Source organism: Camarhynchus parvulus, chromosome 18 (genome assembly GCF_901933205.1).
Source record: "Camarhynchus parvulus chromosome 18, STF_HiC, whole genome shotgun sequence".
NCBI lineage: Eukaryota > Metazoa > Chordata > Aves > Passeriformes > Thraupidae > Camarhynchus > Camarhynchus parvulus.
This window is the reverse complement of record NC_044588.1, coordinates 10,664,055-10,685,354: the sequence shown is the minus strand read 5'-3', so window position 1 is coordinate 10,685,354 and position 21,300 is coordinate 10,664,055. Positions and strand designations below refer to the sequence as shown.

General features: G+C 53.2%; 3 protein-coding genes and 1 long non-coding RNA gene across 8 annotated transcripts in view; 2 read left to right on the top strand and 2 right to left on the bottom strand.

Moving 5' to 3' along the window:
* Positions 1-21,300, bottom strand: part of CASKIN2 (CASK interacting protein 2) — a 648,645-nt gene that overhangs the window by 294,590 nt on the left and 332,755 nt on the right. The gene's annotated exons all lie outside the window — the stretch shown is intronic.
* On the top strand, positions 829-2,611 carry LOC115911272. Its single transcript, XR_004061254.1, has 3 exons — positions 829-1,263; positions 2,126-2,182; positions 2,271-2,611. It is a non-coding gene; the product is annotated as an uncharacterized LOC115911272 (long non-coding RNA).
* Positions 7,178-8,897, bottom strand: LOC115911269 (histone H3.3). The gene is made up of 4 exons (XM_030962139.1): positions 8,757-8,897; positions 8,194-8,335; positions 7,964-8,117; positions 7,178-7,879 (listed from the first exon to the last, which is right to left on the bottom strand). The coding sequence occupies exons 2-4, from the start codon at positions 8,319-8,321 to the stop codon at positions 7,751-7,753; spliced, it is 411 nt and encodes a 136-aa protein (XP_030817999.1). The 5' UTR covers positions 8,322-8,335; positions 8,757-8,897; the 3' UTR covers positions 7,178-7,750.
* UNK (unk zinc finger) overlaps positions 12,289-21,300 on the top strand; it is a 42,632-nt gene continuing 33,620 nt past the window's right edge. For all 5 annotated transcript variants that reach the window (XM_030962097.1, XM_030962094.1, XM_030962096.1 and 2 more), the window contains exon 1: positions 12,289-12,410. In XM_030962097.1, coding sequence (XP_030817957.1) covers positions 12,313-12,410 — 98 coding nt within the window. In that variant the 5' untranslated portion in view covers positions 12,289-12,312. The remainder of the gene's footprint in view (positions 12,411-21,300) is intronic.

The window sequence follows — 21,300 nt, the reverse complement described above, 5'->3', positions numbered from 1 at the left end:
TGCCTGTGAAATGTATGGAATTGATATATCTGTACAGATCAATAGGTGCGTGTGTCACTGCGTTACACCGATGTACAGCAGCGTCTGTGCTTTCCCTTCAAGTGCACGTACACCTGTGTGTGTATGTGGGGTTCCCCCCGCCCGTGGGGCCGGGCTGCTCCGCTCCGCTCCCGGGGCGGGGCCCGTTCCCCGTTCCCCGTTTCCCGTTCCTGGTTCCCCGTTCCCCGTTCCCCGTTCCCGGTTCCTGGTTCCCGGTTCCCGGTTCCTGGTTCCCATCCAGCCGCCGTCGCGGGCTCACCTGGCCCTGGGGGACGACGAGCCCATGGCCAGGAAGGAGCCGCTGCTCAGCGCCCTTAAAGGTGAGCGTGGGCCCCCGGCACCTGTGCGAGCTTCTCCTGGCCGCTCTTGGTACCGGTCTGACCGGACCGACGGCGGGGCCGCGCTGGGGCTCCCCGGGCCAGCCCCGCCGCCTGATCGTGGCTTTGGGGAAGTTTACCCAGCGGCGGCAGCCGGGGGGGGGTCGGGCCGTGCCTGGGTGTCGGAACCCCCGGGGGCCGTGCAGAGCTGTCCCCCCGGTACCCCGTCCCCTCTCCCCGGCTGGGCACCCACGGGTGCCGCCGCTCTGTCTCCTCCCCGCAGGAGCGGTGCTGCGGCTGCGGGAGGCCGGGAGTCCCTGCACGGACACCTCGCCGCACCTCGTGTCCCTCTGCCAGCTGCTGGAGAGCATCCTGCGCAAGGGGCTCCGACGGGAGTGACCCTTCGTGCCCGGGCGGGCGGGGTCCCCGGGGTCCCCCCCGCATCCCCGAGGCCGCGGGGAGGGGTCTCGCACTCCCTTTCTCCCGCAGAACCGGCCTGGGGCTTCCGCAGGCGGGATTACTGGCACTGGCTGGAGCAGCTCCCCGCGGGGACCAGCGGCCGCTGAGCGCCCTGAGCTAGGCTGGGGTGAAAATCTGAGCTGTGGTGGCGCCTGTCACCATGAGCGACACGCTCATCCCAAAGAGCCCAGGCGCAGGGAGCGCGCTCCGGTGTGCGGCCAAAGCTGCTTCCCCCCTTCCCGAACAGGCCGGAGCCTCCGTCCGTGAGCATCCGCAGGGCCGCGGGCTGTGAGCTGGCACAGACCCCCCGACTACTGGAGATCCGCATCCGGGGGAGCTGCTGCCCGCGGGAGGTGGGCTGTGAAACGGAGGTGTAACCTGTGCTGTTTCGCTGGTTTTCAGTTCTATGATCCAGGGAGCTCCATCCTCGGCAGTGAAGATCTCCAGGGTAAGATGGTGGCTCACCAGAGGCAGGATGCAGCCTGTGTTATGGCACTGCACTGCTGCTGCAGGGGAGGGGGAAGAGTCCACTGTGATTTTTCTAATCCAAACTTAGCATTGGAATCTAAATGCATTGCTGCAGTGATGGGAAAAAAACCAAACAAATGTGTAAATATTCAAACATTATTTTAATCCATCTAAGGTTGGCTTTAGTGTCATGGGATAGGAAAATTTCTTCTGAAGTATCTTCCACATTATTCATTTGTACCAAGGATTCTGGCTTAAGCAGACCCAGTCTGGCTTTGAGGAGAGGCCGTGTCAGATGGGCCTGGGCTGAGGGTGGCACAGGGGTTTAAATGGCTGCATTGCCTTGACAGGCTGCAGCACTCCATCCATCCACAGCCAGGCTCTTTGGGGGGCCAGGCCAGGGTGGAAGCCTTTAATCTTTTGATTATGATAAATAACCCAATGTTAAACCTGTACATCAATGGTTTATAAATCACCTGTGCTGCTGGTGCATGAGCAGATTTCAGACCTGGCAGTGTGATTGCAAGGTTTGTGTAGGAGAGCCTGGGCAGCTTTGCTGTGCTTCTAAGGGGAGAAATAGTCAGTGGCATTTGCTGCAAGTCTTCGTCTGAATTTTGGGAAAAAAGGCACCAAGCTGCCCCTGTGGCAGCAGCAGGAGCCTGGCATGAGCCCCCAGCAGCGCTTGGGTGCAGGGTGCTGGGATGCTCTCAAGGCCTGGCTCCCAGGACTCATTAGTTACACTGCACATGGCTTCATTCCGTCCTCTGCCGTGCCCCTGTGAGGCTGTGGCTGCCAGGAGCCCAGCGGTGACGCTGCCTCTCTCCATCCCCATCCCTCTGCAGAGCCGTTCCTCTCGCTGCTGCTGGTGCTGACAGATCGATTTCTCCCTGGACCTGCAGGTGCAGTGCTGAACCAGTGGGGTGGTGACCAGCACAGGGCTGCCAACGTGGGGCCCTGGCCCCTTCCCTGACACTCCTTTGTTTGCAGAATTGCAGCTTCTTGGACGAGAGCTGGCTGCTGCCGGTGAGAGCCCATGGGAGCCGTCCTTCTGCCACCTGGCCCTCCCTGAAAAGTCACAGGAGGAAGACAAGGAACAGTTTGGAGGGGAGGGATTGCCGCACACCCCGGGGTGAATTGGCTCAGGCTCACCAGGATGAGCAGAGCTGCCTCTGCTATCGAGGCTGGATCCTGCTGGTTACCTGCAGCATCGCCAGGAGCAGATCCCAGCATTCCTGGGAGTAAAACCAAGCAAGAGAAGCACCCGGGCCTGAATCTCTGATATAAGTGAAGTTTTCCCATGCTCCCTTCCCTGATTTCTTGCCAAAAAAATCCCCATTTCCCTGGGCTGACACAGGTTACACATCAGTTGGTTTCACTCTTGGTTTGCTCAGTGAAACATCAGCGTGTTATTGAGAACAGCAGGGACGCCTTCGTGTCTTTTAACGATGCAGAGCATCCCTCCACCGCCTTTTAAACCCAAAAGAATCCCCAAAAAGCTCGAGGCAGCTCTGGGACTGGCCAAGGCGTGCGCTGAGCCGTGGTGGTGCTGCAGAGCCCGGGATGCCGCTGGCTTTGGGGCATTTCTGACAGGCAGTGCCCCCGCTGGCCGCGGCTCCGGCCGGCTAATGCGATGTGACACTGAGTGCTCTGCACACAGCAGCGCCTCTGGGGACCGGCAGCTGCGTCCCCCGGCTGCGTGGGGACATGTGGGGTGAGGCAGGAGGGCTCTTCAGTGAGTTGAGGGTTTGCTGTTGCTTTGCCATCCCATCCATAGAGCAGCTTTGTCCCTTCAGGGTCTGGGCACAGCCGAATCCTGAGAGAGGACAGAGACAAGCAGCCACTGATGGTCCCAGCTCAGCCTGGGGCACTGGGACTTGCCTCTCCCTGGGCTCCCAAAGCCCTGGGTTGGCATCAGTGCCAGAAATTATCCAGGGCATGGGGTCCCTTGGATGTCCCACAGCCATTGCCACTGTCCCCATCCACTCTCTTTCAGGTGTGCAGTACTTACAAGACAGTCCCGTGCCGAGCACTGGGGATGGTGCTCAGGTAGGAACTCTTGATCCTCCTCTCCCCTCTCCAGAGGGATCTGGTCAGCGCAGGCCTGAAAATGCCCCAAAAAGGGAAATAAATATCCTGCTGAGAGCATTGGGGCTGTCCTGGGTGCTTTTCTCCCCATCAGCTCAGCCTTGCCAGTATCTGCTGTCCATGAGATGGCTTTCCCCTGCATTCAGTGTACGGATGGTACAAAAGGGGAGCCAGGCAGGGTCCCTGGGGCTGAGTTGAGGCTCGGCTGCACCCCCAGGTACATGGATGGCCGAGTCTTTGTCACCAAGGTGCTCCCTGAGAGTCAGGCAGAGGTGGACGAGGTGGTGCTGGCCGGTGACACCCTGGATGAGATCAGCGGCTGCTCTCTGAGATCCACCTCCCCTGGCCAGGTGGCTGGGGACAGAGGGGACAGAGGCCTGGGCTGTCCCCTGTGCTGCCCCCTGCTCCCCTCTGCTCCTTCCTCCCTGCAGGCTGGGGCTGTGCTGCAGGGGCTGAAGGGAGAACCGCTCACCTTGCGCCTGCTGCACTGGCGGTGGCACGACGGACGCTCTGAGCCACTGCTGCCCTACCCAAAGGCCCTGAAGGAGAAGGAGCTGCAGTTCCAGCTGCAGCACAGCCCCCGGCAGCTGCAGGGGGGCAGGTGGGTCTGTGCCATGGGCAGCCCCAGGCTGGCACTGGGGTAGCCCTGTGCCCACACTATCCCTGAACTCTGCTCCAGGCTGGGGGCCAAGGCTGCCCCCATGGCCTGGAGGTGAGGACAGGGCTGGGAGCATCTTCCCCTGCAAAGAGCAGCAGGGGGGATGTGGGGGGGTCCTTCCCCTGATGCCCCCAAGCCCTTTGCTCCCCAGGCTGCTCTACAACCTGTGGTTCCTGGGCCAGAGCAGCATTGGGACGGTGAGGCTGTGGGGCAGAGACCTGCCAGGGGTGAATCATCTCTTCTGGAGTTCTCTTCATGTGTCCAAGCGTTATTCCCTCCTTCCCATTCCATTTCAGTATGGTGGCAAAGAGGTGCTGGAGGGGGCCATCCCTGTTGTGCTGGAGAGGAACTTGGCAGAACGGGTGAGCAACAGGGCTGGGGACATCCTGGGAAGGGCTCTGTGAGAGAAGCCATGGATATTTTTTCCAATGTAGGCCATGGATATTTTTTCCAGCTCCAGGTTCACTTGGCTTGGCTGAATATTTGCCACCCCATCACCCCTGTGGGGTTTTTTCAGGTCAGAAGCATCTCAGCAGCCAGCATAGGAAAGGGCATTAAGGAAAAAATTCAACCACATGCAGGAAAGCACTTGGAAAACTCTGGGAAGGCTAAGCCTGATTTCAGGGGTGCTTTAGGGCTCAGGTCAGTGTTGTTTGAGCCTCTGGGGGTTGTTTGTGAAAAGATTGAAGTGTGGAAGCTCTGGGTGGTGGGGCAAAAAGGGCAGCAGAGAGAAAACTTGAAAAAACTGAGGCTGACTGTGCTTCATCACCTCTGCATTTGGATAATCTCTGGTGAGTGTCTGATTAAAAACAGAGCTCAGGGCTCTGCTGATCAGGGCTTCTTCCTCCTCATCCCCCCTGCAGGAGGTTTTATTTGATGTGAAGGAGGCAGAAGTCCTTGTGCAGGAGAAGGCTTCTTCCAAGGTGAGTGAGTGACATCCAAGGTCTGGGAATCTGGTGGCATGGGGAGCCCAGCTGGAGGGGTCCTGGGGACAGAATAAACCAGGAATGGGGCTGACAGGGCCTGACCAGAGCCCCAGACAGCCCCTCCCTGTGCCCTGCACAGCTCCTGTGCCCCCATCCCTACCCCTCCATCTCCTGCATGGGACACTGCACATGGAGCCCCAGGATCTTTGCCTTCTGTGTGCTGTGAGTGCTGCCTGTGGGTCCTGGCAGGGCACAGAGGGATGTGGCTCTGGGAAACCTCTGAACAAGGCCCAGAGCAGCCACAAGGTCCTGCTGTGGTGGGAGGCAGGGCTGGGCTCGGAGCTGGCTGGAAAATGGACGTGTTTCCATTTTTAGCTCTTCACCCAAGAGCCCTGACGGGAGCACGTTCGACTGCCTGGTGTTTGCATCCAGCTCTGAGCAAGAATGTGAGGAAATCATGGGGAGAATCGGTAAGGGAAGGGTTTAAGGCTTCAGCTACCATCAGTCACACCGTGGAATACCAGGAATTCTGTTCGGTCCACCACATGCAGGATCTGACTTATTTCCTTTTGTTGAGGTTACTAAGATGAAGAGGTATTTTGATATTTTTCTGGTGTGGGGTTTTTTTATAAAGAACCACTTGACAATGATTTTATTTTAAGAAACAGCTTCTAGGCATACCCAGCTGCTTCATTGTTTCCAGTAAGGACTTGGAGGAAATACCGTTTTCAAGGGATGTTATTTTAAACGTGCTTTTCTTGCAGGAGCTGAGGCTGCTACTGCAGCTCAGCACCAAACCAAGCATTCACCAAAAAAAAATCCTGACTTGGAATTTTTCATTTTCAATTGGCCTAAATGCAAGCTGTGTGGTTCTTCCTGAATTACATGGGCCACCGAGGATTCTCAGATTTCCCATGGGGACATTCCTGGCAAGCAGGGTCCCTGCTGAGAGAGAGACCTTGCCCAGGTGATTGACCTGAGATCACTGAGCCTCATTTGAGTTCCAGCTGGTGCTTAACTTTGTGTCTAAGTTGTGAACCTAATTACTTTGCATCAAAGGAATCCTTCCCCCTACAGCTTTAGCAAGGAGAATAGGAAAACACTTGTATAAAACCTACCATTTAGGAACAGGATTTTGGCAGGACTCTGCTGCGAGCCAGGGGCTGGGTTTGCTCAGAGCAGTGTAGGACAGGGAGGTGAGGAGGAGGAGGCTGTGTGAGGTGGTGAGGAGTGCCTGTTCCTCCAGCTGCAGGCTTCAAGCACACAGAGTGGTTTGTCTGAGGGAGAAGAGCACCATGAGGCACCACCGGCCCAGCAGCAGCTAAGAGATACAGGCCCTGCCTCCCAGAGCAAGTTGGGATGGATTTCCTGCTCTTCCTCACCATCATGGTGGGAGATCATCCTCTCCCTCACCATCGTGTGGGAGATCACGGATACTCGAGCCTGGTGGGGACTGCTGCTACTCTTGCCCCAGGAACAGCACAATTTCCGCTGGAAGAAATCAAGCCGGGCTGGCTCAACCACTTCCCTGTGCTGCTTTCTGTGACAGCTCCAGCCTGACTCGCAGAGCCTGTTCTGGCAGGGCTGAGCGGCCTTGCCCTCTAAGCTCACTGTTAATTACCTCTGAGCACTTTCCTCCACCACAGCCCAGCAGGGCCTGGCAGCTGAGGAACCCAGACCTGCCTTGGCCCAGCCTGAAGCAAAGGTTTGAGTTCAATCACATTCCATCCAAAAATCTGGATGGGAAATGAGAATCCCATGGAGAACCCACCCATGTGCTCAGCAGCCCATCTGCTCCCAGGGTGTTCAATCAGCTGCTCCCCATGCAGATCCAGGACTGGCACAGCCCAATCCCATGGGAACGCTCCCCCCCCCCACTGCTCAGGAACAGCCAGGTCGTTTTGCTTCAGCCAGACCAGTCACAAGTCCAAAATAAACTTTCCCTGCGTCTGCTGGAGCTAAGCTTGTGCCCTGATCAGAGCAAAGTCCCCCAAAAAGCCACTGCAGCCTGGGCCAGTCCTCCTGGACCCTACACAGCTGTAGGGCTCCACTCTGACTACAGCAAGGACTGAAGCTGCACAAAAACTCCAAAATACTCCAAAAGTTCTCCATTCTGGTGTCAGCAGAAGTTTAGTTGCCACAGCAGCAGCCCAGGATTACAGGAATCTGTAGGAGGCAGAAGCTTCTTCAAGCCCATTCAAACCAAATGACAAAGACTCCTCACATGTGAATGTAAAACATTTAATTTAAAAATGTTGACACTACAATATATAAAATAGCTATTATAAATGCACATAGTGTATTCTATAGCTGCCAGGTTTACGTTTTTAGGAAACTGTAAGTTACACTGTGGTTAAGACTTGAAGTTTCACCCTCTGAAGGAAGTCCACATTTGATCACAGTGATGCATGGTCAGACTAACAGCCCCAATTGTTAAACACTTGGATCAAGTCATAACCAGTTTTATTGCAAAAGGACCCTGTACACATTTATATCAATTCTAGTACCTTACAAGTTTATCTAACCAACAAGTCATTAACATACAGAAACATGCATGAGAAGCAAGAAAGAACACCCATCCCTTCTGCATATTAGCAACTTGTCACTCCCGAGCCCGAGGCTCAACATCACTGAGGTTTATGTGAACAGTCACTTTTAGCATTCATCCTGAGTGAAAGATGGAATGACTTAAGTACAAATGCAACATATTATAAACAATTTCTTACAAAAAAAGTCACAAATTAAAACCAAAGTATTTTACAGAATTAACTACAAAACACCATAAAAACAGCCTTCACTTAAGCCCTCTCTCCCCGTATCCTGCGAGCCAACTGGATATCTTTGGGCATGATGGTGACTCTCTTGGCATGGATGGCACACAGGTTTGTGTCTTCAAACAGACCCACCAGATATGCCTCGCTGGCCTCCTGTTTCAAGAGCACAAGAAACGTTGTTAAAAACCCTCAGCGCAGCTCCCCCGGCACCGCAGCCCAGCCGGCCCTCGGCAGTACCTGCAGAGCACCGATGGCCGCACTCTGGAACCTCAAATCTGTTTTGAAATCTTGGGCGATTTCCCTGACCAGCCGCTGGAAGGGCAGCTTGCGGATCAGCAGCTCCGTGGATTTCTGATAACGACGGATCTCACGGAGCGCGACGGTTCCCGGCCTGGATGGAAGAGGGAGGAGCGGGCGGTGAGGCGGGGCACGGGCTGCGGCAGCCGGGGCCGAGCCGAGGGCCTTACCTGTAGCGGTGAGGCTTCTTAACGCCGCCGGTAGAGGGGGCGCTTTTCCGGGCCGCCTTCGTGGCCAGCTGCTTGCGCGGCGCCTTCCCCCCAGTGGACTTGCGGGCGGTCTGCTTTGTACGGGCCATTTTTCCTCACTTACCTACAGAGACACACGCGCGTGACACCGGGGCCCGGCTGTCCCCGTGACCCCCAGGCCCGACAACGCCGATTCCCTCACGCTCCAAATGCCCCCCTCCCCCGCGGCGGGCAGGCGGCCAGCGGCCTCCCCCGGGACGGGGAGGAGGGGTAACGGTTACCCCACCACCCCCGCCTCGCGGCCCAGCCGCTCCCGTCCCCGGGGAACGCGCACTGAGTCACGCCGCCTCCTCCTTCCTCCCGGGCCGCCCCGGGGTGGGGGGGGGGGGAAGGGAGGCGCAATGGTGGGGGATGGGAACCGGCCGTGACTCAGGGCACGTAGGCAAGGCCCGGCCCGTCCACCGCGCTCCCGGAGAAACCAAGGCCGCGAACGGCCACACAACACCACCGCCCGCTTCGAGACGCGTCCGCTGTCCGGTACTTACCGGTAGGAAGAGAAGGAAGCGCCGCTGCCGGTAGCGCTGCGCGCCGAATCCTCTACGCCGTGCTACTGCCGAGCCGCTCCTCAGCCGCCGCGCCGCTCACTACACCCTCCCCACCGCGGGGACACGCACTTTATAGTGGGGGCGCGCGCGTGGCGCGGTGACGTCACAATGCCTGTAAGCAACGCGCCGCGCTATTGGCCGGGACCTCCGCCGGCGCCATCGCGTCACCACACACAAAGGCCGTGCTCCGGTTCCCCGGCGCTGATTGGGCGCGCGGCCAGGCGCTGATTGGTTGTTAAAGTAGGCGTCCGATTGGGTGTTGAGGGAGGAGAAGGATCCAATCGGCGACGGGCGGGCGCTCTGCGCGCTGATTGGACGAAACGGGGCAGGGTTTGGATCCTACCCTTTGTTGCGAAGCTCCACAATGGGAAGTCAATAGGAGCGGGGCGAGCGGCGGCGGCGCCGCGGGATCCCCCGGGCACCCCCGGCCGGCCCCGGCCGCCCCCGCCGCGGAGCGCCGGCCCCGGCCCCGGCCTGCGGAGCAGAGGCGCCCGGCGGGGGCTGCGAGCGGCGAGGGCCGGGCCGCGGGGTCCCCCCGCCTCCGCCCCCTCTCCCCCGGGAGCCGCCGGTGTGCGGCCGCTCCGCACCGCGCTCGGGGGCGGCCGTGGGGCGAGCGGGGGCTCCGCAAGGGGAGCGGGTCTGGCAGCGCCTCCGGCACTTCTCGCCCGGGTTTGTCGTTCCAGATGCCAAGGAAGGGCTGCCACGGGACTTGGATTGGCAGGGGGCAGTGGGGCTGGGATGTGGCTGCCCCATGTCAGAGCCTGACCTTTGGCCCTGCGGAGGGAGCGTTCAGGAGCTGGGGCTCAGCCCCTCTGCGCTGCCCTTCCCCAAATCCCACTGATCCGTGGGTCACCTTCACCCCCAAAGTCAGTCACAAAGTTTCATTGCAAGTAGAAATCCAGAATCCATACTCCCTGTTGGTGTCAAATTAGCATTTATCCTCCTAAGGTAAATTACAATTCAATAATAAAACTTGTCTTTTGGGGGAAACTGTTGCCTTAAGTTATACCTTGACTTATATCACTTTTTTACTGTATTTGCACTGGCTGTGGAGGCAGGTCCCTGCCCCCACGGGAAGGCTCCCAGGATCAAGAAGAACAGGTCCCAAATGCCCTGGAGTTGTAGCACGTAGGATATGCAGGGAACACAAACAGACACTCCTGAAAGTGTCCCTGAGGTTCCCAGAGCAGAGAGCAGCTGGGATCACCCACTGCATGAGGCTCTGCATCCTCGGCCTCTGGGCTCAGAGGATGGCAGGACCAGGATGGAGCTTGGCAGGTTTGGAATGCATTGGGAGCGTGTCCTGCTCCTCCGTGTCCGGGCTGCCACTCAAGCGAACGTGGCACCGTGGTGTGACAGGGCTGTCACGTGTGCCAGGCCTGTTGCTGCCTGAGGGACGTCATCTCCCCTGCCTCTGGTCCTCATTTTCAGGTTCATTTTCTCTCTTCTAAAGGAAAATGTTAATTATTTATCAGAGGCAAAAAGCTGTGTATCCACGCAGTGGCTTGGGAGGTGTGGGTAAACACTCACTGCGCTGTTTTGGAAGGTGGAAAGGGAAAAATGCCCCTTTGGGCTGAGTTGTTCACGCTTAGGGAAAACAAAATTTCTGGTGGTAACAGCTTTTAATATATTTAATTTGTTACTTTTGAGAGCTCGCTGCACTGTCACTAATACCAGGAGGCCTGGTGGAATTATCACCTTCTCCAGTTTCATAGCAATGGCTACTTGGACTTCTCACTTTGGAGATACTTAAGAATTTTTGCTCTAGAAAAGCCTGGGGTGGAACAGGGTGAGGGGCAGGTGTACACACAGAAGCTGGGGAAGGCAAACCAGCACACGTTAGCAGAGGTGGGAATAAATGCACGCCTGCCACATCAGCTGGAGTGTCCTCAGTGTTTCCCCATGGCCTGGCAGGGCGTGTGCTGAGATGTGAAACAGCTGGAACACAGTGTCAGCACCAGGGTTAGAGTAAACACCAGCCATGAGGGGCTGGAGCCTGTGGCATCCAAATCCCTCTGGACAAAGTACAGGTCGGGGGTGTTTTCAGTGTGATTCCTCAATACTTGAGTGGCTTTTCCAGCAGGTTCTTGGCTGACAGTGGCTCTGGTTGGGTGTACAGGTGTGTGTGGAGATACTCACTGAAACACCTGCCCATGCATCCACCAGGAACTGCATCATTGCAGGGCTCCAGCTCTCCATGGAGGGTGGTTAGATGAATAAGAAGGTAATTGATATCCTGTGACTTATTCCTGTAAATGCCTGGAAATAAGCTACTAAATCACCTCAGGACAAGCCTGCCTGCAGTAGATACTAAATCAGTATAAATAGGAATTTAAAAAGTGATTTGCCTCCCCAAACCAGCTGCAGAGACCAGGCCTAAGGTTTATTATTAACGTTGTTCAGCCCGTGTGGGCTGGCTGAGGTAGAAAAGGTGTTCGCCCCATAAATGCTGAGTGCCCTTTCCCACAGCGCCAGGAGCGGGTCTGAGCAGAGCCCAAGAGATCAAAGTCCTATTAAAAGAAACTCCTATCATTTCCTCCCCTGGGAGAGGAGTTCATTGGCAGAGGGAGCGCTCCACATGGGAATTCGGCCGATTCCTTGGACACGGCTGCTTTGGGGGGGGGTTTCTCCCGGGGGAGGACAGGGAGCCCGGGCTCCGATGTCCCAGCAGCCAGGTGCCATTGGTGTCACCTGCTCCCAGGTAGGTTCTTCGTGCGCTCGCTGGGCCTTCCTCCCCCTCCTCCTCTTCCTCCTCTTCCTCCTCCTCCTCCTCCTCCCGGGGCCGCAGCGCTGCTCGCGGGCACGTCCTGCGCGGCGCTGTCCCGTGCGTGGGGAGGCCCGCGGAGCCATGAGCGGTGCCAGCACTAAAATAACCCCTGGCCGCGCTCCCGCGTCCACGCGCGGCCCCCGAGGCAGAGGAAGAGGGGGAGGAAGGAAGTGAGGCCGCCTGACACAAATAACTCCCGGCCCCTCACCAGCAACCCGGACTGGCCGCCCCCGCTCCCGTCGGGGCTGGGCCGAGCGGGCTGTGCCGCCCCCGGGGCCGGTGTCCCCTAAGGGCTCGGTGTCCCCCCCATCCTGTGGCTCGCTCCTCGCCCTCAGGGGCTCGGTGTCCCCCCGGGGGTCGGTGCCGTCCCTGCTCTCGGGGCTCCCCCGGCCCCGATCCCGCCCCGCCACCGGGGGGCGCCCCGGCGCGCCGCCCCCACCGCTCCGCGCACTACACCTCCCGTCGCGCCCCGCGCGGCAGGAAGCGCGGAGGCCGCGTCGCCGCGGGGCGCCTCTGGGAGTTGTAGTCCCGCCGGCCGGAAGCCACCGCCCGCCGCGTCCCGGGCTGGCGGGCGGCGCGCGCGGCGGGACTACAAGTCCCACCCCGCCCCGCGCGCCACCGGGGCGGCAATGGCGGCGGCGGCGCCTGCGCGCGGCGCCCTCCGTGCGGACCGCGCAGAGTGAATAATAAAGGTCTCCTCGGCGGCGGCGGCGGCGGAAGGCGGGAGGCATGTCCAAGGGCCCGGTGGCGGGCGGCCCTGCCGCGGCCGGGCCGGCGAGCGCCGCCAGCGCGCTGCAGGCGCAGCCCGAGAAGCCGCAGCACTACACGTACGTAGAGCCGGGAGCTTCCCCGCCGCCGCCCGCCCGCCCGCGCGCCAACACGCGCCTGACGTCAGCGTGCGGCGCGCGCGGGGGGCGCGCGGGGGGACGCGCGGGCACCGGCTGGAACCGGCCTCGGCCGGCGCGGGCCGGGGGCGGCGGGGCGGGAGGGAGGGGCGGGGGATGAGCGACCCCCCCCCCGCCCAAGCCCCGTGATGCACCGGGGCCGCCGCGCCTCCCCGGGGTGAGGGGACCCCCGGACCCCCGGTGACACCCCGGCCCCTCGCCCGCCCGTCCCTCCCTCTCGGGTGACACCCCCGCCTGGGGTGCGCGTCGATCCCCCGGGATGTGAGGGCATCCCCGGGATGTGACACCCCCGATCCGTTCCGCGGCGGGTGAGGGGACTTGCGAGTGACAGCCCCGGTCCCTCCCCGTGGTGTTGGTGGAGCGCCGGGCCCTGTGGTGACACCCGGCCCGAGGCTGGGCCTCTGTCCCACGGGATGTGAGGGGACCCTGCGTCCCCAGCTCTGCCCCCCGCCCACGGTGGGGTCCGTTCCTCCGGGGGTCGCCTCGTGGTGCTTTGAGGGGCTGAGGTGTGGCGAGCTGTTACCCAGGGCTGTCACTGCTGTCCTCCATCCCTGAGGGGTCCCGGGCGTTCCTTGGCACCTGTGGAGGGAGGTGTGGGGTGACAGGAGGTGCCCAGGGCCGCAGCCTCGGTGGTTGGTGATGGAGTGGGTCCCTGGCAGGGCAGGTGTCTTTGGGAATGCCTCAGGTGTGTGGAATATCCCCCTTGGAAGGTTTACATCGATATCTGGATGAGCATTTGCCCCGTCCCTGCTTTTGCTGGCCCTGTGCGGGTGCGATCTGGTTGTGTGGGGCCTCTGGCTGTGTCACCTCCATCACTGCAGACACTCCCTCAGGGAACACTTGTTGCTGGAATGTGTCATTCCTAACCAAAAATACCTCTTTGCTGCCTTGTCCCAAGGAAACACAACCTGTCGGAGCTGTGTGAAGTTGGCCTGTGGTCAGTTGTTGGAGTTGGAGGTTGTGGGATGAGATTGCCCTGGTGCAATAGGGATAAAGGGTTGGGAGCGAGCATTGTCTTTGTGAGGTGGGCTGGCGATGGATGGGTATGGCTGGAAATGGGTCATGTGTTCCCCTGTCCTTAAAGGAGAAAACTTTGGAACTGTTCTTTGTGAACAAAATATTTGTACTGAGCCGTTTCCCTTATCATTTTAGGGTGTTGTCCTACAAATACCCTACAAATACTCGTATCTCTGGCTTGTGTGGATGCCCCCACCCAAAGTGAGACGTGTGCTCTGTGTGCTTTTAGTTTCCATTTTCATAAGGTTGGTGGTGGACTTCCCTGAATCCACACTGTGATACCTGGAATAAAAGGAGCTTTGAGGAATCCACAGACATGGGTCCATACAGCCTGCGTGCCTGCTGCTGGGATCACAGGCTACCTGCCACCCCTTTCCTTCAGGAATGCTATGGCAGAGTGAGGGTTCCAGGTTTTATTGTCATTGTGAAGATCTTGTCATGATCTTTAGGGAACTGGCAAGCCACAGTCTCGTAGGCTGTGTAATTTCTGGTGTGATCTACAAGTCTGGCGGTTTTATGAGGGAAATGGGCATGGAAGAGTCTGCTGGGATTGTTGCTGTAGGGAAAAAGAGGGAACAGGAGCTGCATGTGGAGGTGGAGTGACACTAGTGATGGAGAAGGAAAACAAGGAGATGAGGTTGAGAAAGTGAGGACACTGGATAGAGGAAGGTGAAGGTGATAACTTGGCTGAGCATGACTGTGGAAATAAGGATGTCAAGCATTAGGAAAAACAGAGGAAGAAAGACTTCAAGAAGCAGAGGAGATTGGGAAAGAGGACGGAAATGGGACAGTGTGGAACAAAGCTGGTGGTGCAATTAGCTTATTTCCAGAGGGCAAAACTTGTGTTTTGAAGATGGATGCTATAAATACTTCAGTGAAAACAGTTGCAGAGGAGCTGAATAACCATAAGTGAAAGACAGGTTTGGGGGCTGCTGAGTGCTGACAGTGGGATGTGAGCCATCCTTTGGAAGTCTGGGATGTGTACACTGGGTCACATCAGACTGTAAACCTCCTCCTGATAACATATGGGAACTTATTTGGTGGTGGCTCATGTGAACAAGTTGTATGTTGTCAAAATGTAAATATTTTCTTCCTTTTTTTTCCCCTTAAATATAGTTTGTTTCCATAAAATGACACAAAGGTTACAAGTTGTAAACTCAAGTAGGCTTAATTATCTGCATACTTTGCTGTTCCCTGGGGACAGGCAATCTGGTGCTGGGGATCTCTCAAAAAGTTTTGGTTGTATTTGTAAGGAAATGTTCCAATTTCTGTATTGGCGTGGATTTCTAAACTCTTGGTGTTACTTGCATGAGATTTTTTTAAACACTTTGAACCTCTGTCTTTCTGTCAGGAAGCCTTTATGTTTACATGTGCAGCAAAAAAAATGTGGGGAAAGTAGAGCTGGTGATGCTCTCTCACACCTTTGTCACTGTTTGTTAGCAGAACAGGCTGAGCTTCCTTGATTTGTGTCCTTTGGTAGCAGTCGTGGTGTGCAGCTGGATATTCCTGGAGACAAGTCCCTGGTAGATGCCAAAGTTTGCTGTTTAATTATGGATGGCCTGCTCCTTGTCTGGGGATGGGATTCCATTTGTAGAACCCGAGTGAGTAACAAAATCCTCCGTGGCTGCTGTTGTGCTCTCCCTGGGTGCTGGATTAGATGTTCCTGCATGCGGCTGATTTCTGTGATCCTGCAGCTCCGGTAGCAGGATGAGAGCAGCAAATTCCTGGGAACAAAGGGGTGAGACAGCTCCTTCCTGGGGTTCCTAGAGGCTGGGATCAGCCTGGGGTGATGTGCTCTGCAGGGGCTGCATGGGAAGTGGATTTCATTTGGGCTGACTCTGTCAAACCTCAGCTGAGGATTGGTTTTGCAGCGTTTCTCAGCTCTGTCTAGCTTGTTATTTCTGCAGGTACCTCTGTCTTTAATGTGTATCTGCTCCTGTGGGTAGACTTGAGTTGGAAGAAACTGAAAGTGAGCTCTCAGTCACTGGAGCTGTAGGCACAGAGTGCTCTGGGGTAGTTTTGTTTTGGTGTGGTTCCTCTGCTCGGCTGCTGGCAGTGTGGTTGGTTTCAGTCAGGCTTGATGCCTTAATTGTGAATTATAAAGATTGTTTCCACTGCTTGGCTGTTTATTGATCTGGCAGAATTTAGATAAGTGAAAGTGGAGCAGCCCTTTTGTTCACTGTGCATTCACCTGAAAGTCAGACAGTTTAATAACTCTGCAGGAAAGCAAACGTTCAGGTGGAGATAAATTAACCCATTTAATAAAAAAACAGGGAGTCCCTTCAGTCTGGAGCATTCAGAGCACACAGGCTCACAAGGAGCTTTGAAAACATTCTGATTCAGTGATAAACTCTTTGGAACACAGATTTGTTGTGCATAACTCAAGTCATTGCTACTCAAGACATTTCTCTTGAGTGTGCCCATCTCAAATATGAGCAGCCCCCATGGAAGTGACCTTCAGGATTCCGTGTACCCTCACTTGAGATCTGGGTGAGATGCCTGGGAACACATCCTGTCCTCTTTTGCAGTGCATCAAGATAAGCTTTGTGATTATGCCTTTGCAGCATCAAAGGCAAAGAACTTGTCTTTCCTTTTGCTCAAGGAGAGGAACTGTGGGAAATTCCTGAAGGATTAATGCCCTGTGAGTCGTGCTGGAGCTGCATCCACATGGCTGGCTGGGCTGTGGTGTAGTGACTGCTGGCTGCTGCTCAGCCAAGCTTTGTCTTGCAAGCATTCTGGTGCCATTTAGGCATTGAAAGACCAGAGAACTCGAATGAGGGACATTGTAAATGGGGATGAAAATGGAGCTGGTGCAATACTTTGGCTATGACTGAAATCAGAGACATTCTTGTGTCTGCATCGTGCCTTGTCTGCTGATTTCTCAGCCTTAAATAGGAACTCAGATTAGGACAGCAGTGGAAATGTGGGTGAAGAAGAAGTAAAAATACCAAGACCATAGGTGTGCTTATTTAAAATCTTCTCTCAAAATTGTACATGTGAATTCTTACTCAAAAACGCACTCAGAGCATCTGTCATAGCAGAGTAATCCTTATCTCCTTATCAGTGGTCAGTGTCTTACCACTGGCAGAGCAAACAGGACATGTCTGATCTCAGAGGTGCAGTCTGAGTGTCTGTGGGAAGAAAACCAAAAACCAGATGTGTAGCTAACAATTTTTCAGGGTTGCTGTTTGCTCTTCCAGGTCCCATAACATTTGCCTGCACAGTCTGTCAGATTATACATTTGATCTGCTTGAGTTGGGTGGTCTTCACACCCTACTGCACGAGTTGAGGCTTTGGAAATTGTTTTTAGAAACCTTTTGTGTTCTTTTTAAACCATCAGGACTCTTAAAATAACAAACTGCTGCCCTAATTCTGCTTTGGTTTTACTGGTGATAACCCTTAGATCAATAAGCTGGTATGGACTTATACAAGTTATAGAAACTAGACCTGTTGTTTAAACAAAACAAAAAAGCCACCTCAACAAAACAAAACACAAAATTAAGCAAAGAAAAAATAATACCCAAATAACCCAGAAAACAAAAACAACAAAAAGAAACCCAAGTGTTTTTAGGTTTCAGATTTGGTAATAAAGCACAGAAGATGTAGAATACATTATGTTATTATTGTATTATATACAGTGTAAGATAATACCCTTAGGAAAGCACAGAGTGAGTCAATACTTTTAAACCTGGGACTTCCAGTGGTCCACTACATCATTACCTGTAAATGTCATCTTATCAGGAAAGTATCAGCTGGTTATTATAATTATTATTGGTATTTTTTGAGTCTGTGTGAGCTTCACTGAATGCACGTCCACTGCCAGCTGTTATTAGGAAGTGTGAATAGTACAGGAAGTTGGAAATATAAAGTGCTGGAGTGTGAACAGGAAGAGCTGCCTTCACAGTATGCTCTCACCACCAAACACATGTGCTGAAAATAACATTTTAGATTTTATGGTTCTTCAAAGGCTGAGTGTTGAAAGGTTCCAGCTTGAGAGGAGCTGGTGAGGGAATTTGGGCCCAATGTGTGCCCCAAATGTGTTGGGGCAAAAAGGAGTTTTTCCCTCCTGTTGAAGTGGGGCTGGACCTGTGGTTTGCCTGCTGCATTCCCACTTCTTGAGTACTTCTGGATATCGGTCTGACAGGGAATTCACATATGGATAACTGTTCTAGAAGTGTCATATCAATATTTTGCAGAGCAGAAACCTTTGTGTGCCGCTGTGATGTTCTTAGAATTAGTTTTGGTCTGGCAAGGTTTGGTGTTTCAAAAATCCAAAATTCTGTGAAAGAGGAGAGGGGTTCAATGGTGTGGAATTGTTTCAATGTAGAAGATGGTTCTTTCATTTTTCATGTAATAAAAAGTATTATGTTGATGATTATCTGTTCCTTACATTAGCATATAGGATAGTTTTTTGTTGCATGGGAGGCAATATTAAGGTTAATAATTGTTCTATAAAGTTGAGGACTTGCTGGTTCTGTGGGTCCCTCCCAATTCTATCTGCTCTATGATCCTGAGAACCTCAGAACTTAGAGTTTCCCATTATATCAATATTTCTCAGTTTGAAAGTTTATGTATGGTCTAGTATTTTTTACATCACGTGGCTTCATTTTAAGGAACATTCTGTTGGAATTACAGCATTTTATTGTCTTTGGAACTATTCTTCCTCCAGAAAAAGATTTTACTATCTTCTAGGAGCAGCTGAAACACTGATTCTTCTTATTCCAGAGGGTCTGACCAGTGCTGTCAGGAAAATCTTCCTGCAGAGCCTTCCAGCATCCCTGTCTGGCTGCTTGCTGCGTGTCCCTGCCCCTGTGACAGCGTGGCAGGAGGGAATGTGTCAGGACATCAGTTAATCACACTTATTGTGTGGCATATTAGCATGAGCTGTCACTGAGGACTGTGTTAATGCTGAGGCTGAGCCTGGGCAGGGATACAGCCCTTCTGTGGTCCCTGGTAAAGGAGCTGTAATTTCCGAGAGAGGAGCAAAATAAAAAGGCAATAATATCTTTAATTGCTGTGTCGAGGCTCGTGGAAACCTGCTTGTCAGGACATGAGGAGCTGTGTTCACTTTCAGAGGATGCTGAGGAGAGGTTTTTGTTCCTTCCATTAACTTTCTGCTTTTAAAAACTTCATAAATCTTTTTGAATGCAGCAGAAATAGGCTGGAAGAGATGGTGAGAAGTTACCTGGTCCCTTTGCCCAGGAGTCACCTACATCACTTTAGCTAAGATTTTTTTGGGTCTAATTGTCATTGATTTTTAATATTGTATCAGTTTCCACTTTAAACTGGATTTTGGTGAAATTGTGAATTATAAGAGGGAGGAAATCACAGCACTTTCTATCTTACAAAGAATTTATGTACTCTATAAACTTTCTGTAACATTCAGCAAATCAGGTACAGAGCTGTTGCTGAAAGCTGTGTGTGCACAGAGCCAGCCAGCAATTCCCCCCCAGTGTCCTAAATTAATGGGTGGTCACGTGCCAGCAGGCTCTGGAGCAAGTGCTATTTCTTAGCTACCTTTTGTCCCCTCTCATTTATTGAGAGAGAGTTTGTCTTTTATATCAGGGCATCAAATATAAGGAGCCTCAGCAGAAGGGTGCACAGGGAAATGCTGAAGGCTCGTACCTTCCCAAGCTCCTCCTAGTGATGACAGCCAATTTAGATGCTTGTGATGATTTTCTCAGCAATCTCTTGTCTTGTGTATTTTGATCAGTGCTTGATGCAGTTAATACCAGCTTGACATTTGAAATATCAGTTGGAATGAATGTTCCCTTGCAATGAATACCAACAATTCCTTCTCTCCTTTAGTTCTGGTGCAGCTTCTGACTCACAGACCCTCACCCTGCTGTAGTATTCATTCAGGTTTAGGAGGTGATTTTTACAACAAGGAAAGTTCTAGGTTTTATTTGAAATAAATATTTTAAGCAATTTTAAGCATTAAAGTGCAGTGATGGCAATAAAAGAGCCAGATTACTGAAATGCTCAATATTGGCCTGATTCTTATCTCTTATTAGAAGTCAAGAGACATTTAATTGAATGAAGTTGTCAGAACAGTGGTAGAGAAGAAACTTGTACGGAATTTGTGGTCAAATACGAAAAATCTCATACCATCTCTAACTATCTGTTGGTCAACATTGCAAATCCATTTCAGCAGAGCATGTACTGCCTTCATAAGACTGATGGCACTGTTAAGTGCAGCTAAGAAATTAAGGTGGGATGGCCTTTTATCATTGTAGGCCTAAAATTTGTTTTGATTAATATGCAGCCATGGCCATATGAAAAGGGAATTAGTTTTTTGAAACTATTCTGGATGAACTTGGAACCAGAACTTCGGGGTTGGGACTGGATGATCTCTGTCTGAGGTCTTTTTCCAACTCAAGCCGTTCTATGAATGGAATGGCTGAAAATACGAATATCTGCAAAAAAAAAAAAAAGAATTAAAGTCAGTATTAAAGTCAGTATTCTATGAACTGCAAAAAAAGAATTAAAGCCAGTATTTTTTGTTATCCTTTGTCTTCAGCATGTCACCACAGCTTAAAAAGAAGCTGTCAGTCCACACCCAGTGTGCTCTGAGGTGATTTTTTTTTTCTCCTCTAAAGTTTTCAATAGACCATGAGTTTTCATTGATGGCACTTGACTGTTACTGTCACAGCAGAAATACAAACAGCAGATGCCTGAGGACAACTGTGCAGCTTTACAGCAACAACAAAAAAATATTGTTTGCACATTGAAAATATCATGAAAGTGCCACCAGATTTATCAGTGCATCGATTAGCCAAAGTGGGAAGTGAGAGGCTGTGGCACAGCCTGGGGTTTGCCTGCTTTCCCCTTGGAGGAGAGGTGTCAACATGCAGTGGAGCTTCTTTGGACACCAGAGTGTGCAGGACATTTATTCAGAGGTGTGCCTTCTGTGTGGGGGGTTGAAATCCAGTCCACTGGGCCACAGCAGGCACAGATGAAGTCTGATTTGAGTGCTGAGCAGAAAAGAAAATCGATTGAATGGTTGACATTGATTCTTCAAAATCAACCAGTAAGTGTTGGCTTTTATCTCTGTGCTGGCACATGGGTATGGATGCAGGTTGATGCTTGTTAGATAATCACTGTGTTTTGTTTCAAACTCACAGCAGAAAATGTCTGTTCACAAATGAAAGCCTTTCCAAAGAGGCTGCTGCAAATCTGGTTGGTGTTTAACCTGAGAAGAAGCAGATGCTATTTAATTTCCAGTGGAGATTGGGCTGGGTGAGAGCACTATAGAGCTGTCATGTCATGTGGAGCTTTGGTTGTCTGGTTTTGGTCCTGTGTGAATACAGCCCTTCAAACAGCTCATATTCTATGTTAAAACTGTTGTGAGTGTGGGGCTGCAGCTGATCTGTGAGCTGTGTGTTAAATCATGGGGGTCTTGGCATGTCCAGGAGAGGGAAGGCTACTGTGCTCTGTTTCCAAAGCACCTCTTGTGAGACAAAATGTTGAGGCTTAGCTGGCTAAAAATGCTCATAACAATCTGCAGCTGAGAGCCTGAGCTGTGGAACGGCTTGTATGGAAATAATATTTTTCTGAATTGCCCATTATGAATTCTTGCATGTGGGATGTTTTGTTTTAGGGAACTAGCAGAGTGAGTAACACAAGTTTTCAAACAGCCCAGCCCTGTTCCCAGCCTTCCCTGGTGTTTCTACAGTTGTAAGCCCTGGGTAGGCTTTGTTAGTGCTTGAATTGGTGGTGAGAGAAGTACAGCGGGTTAAAAACATTTGCTGGAAACTGAAACTTTAATTTTTACAGCACAGGACATCAGGTGTTA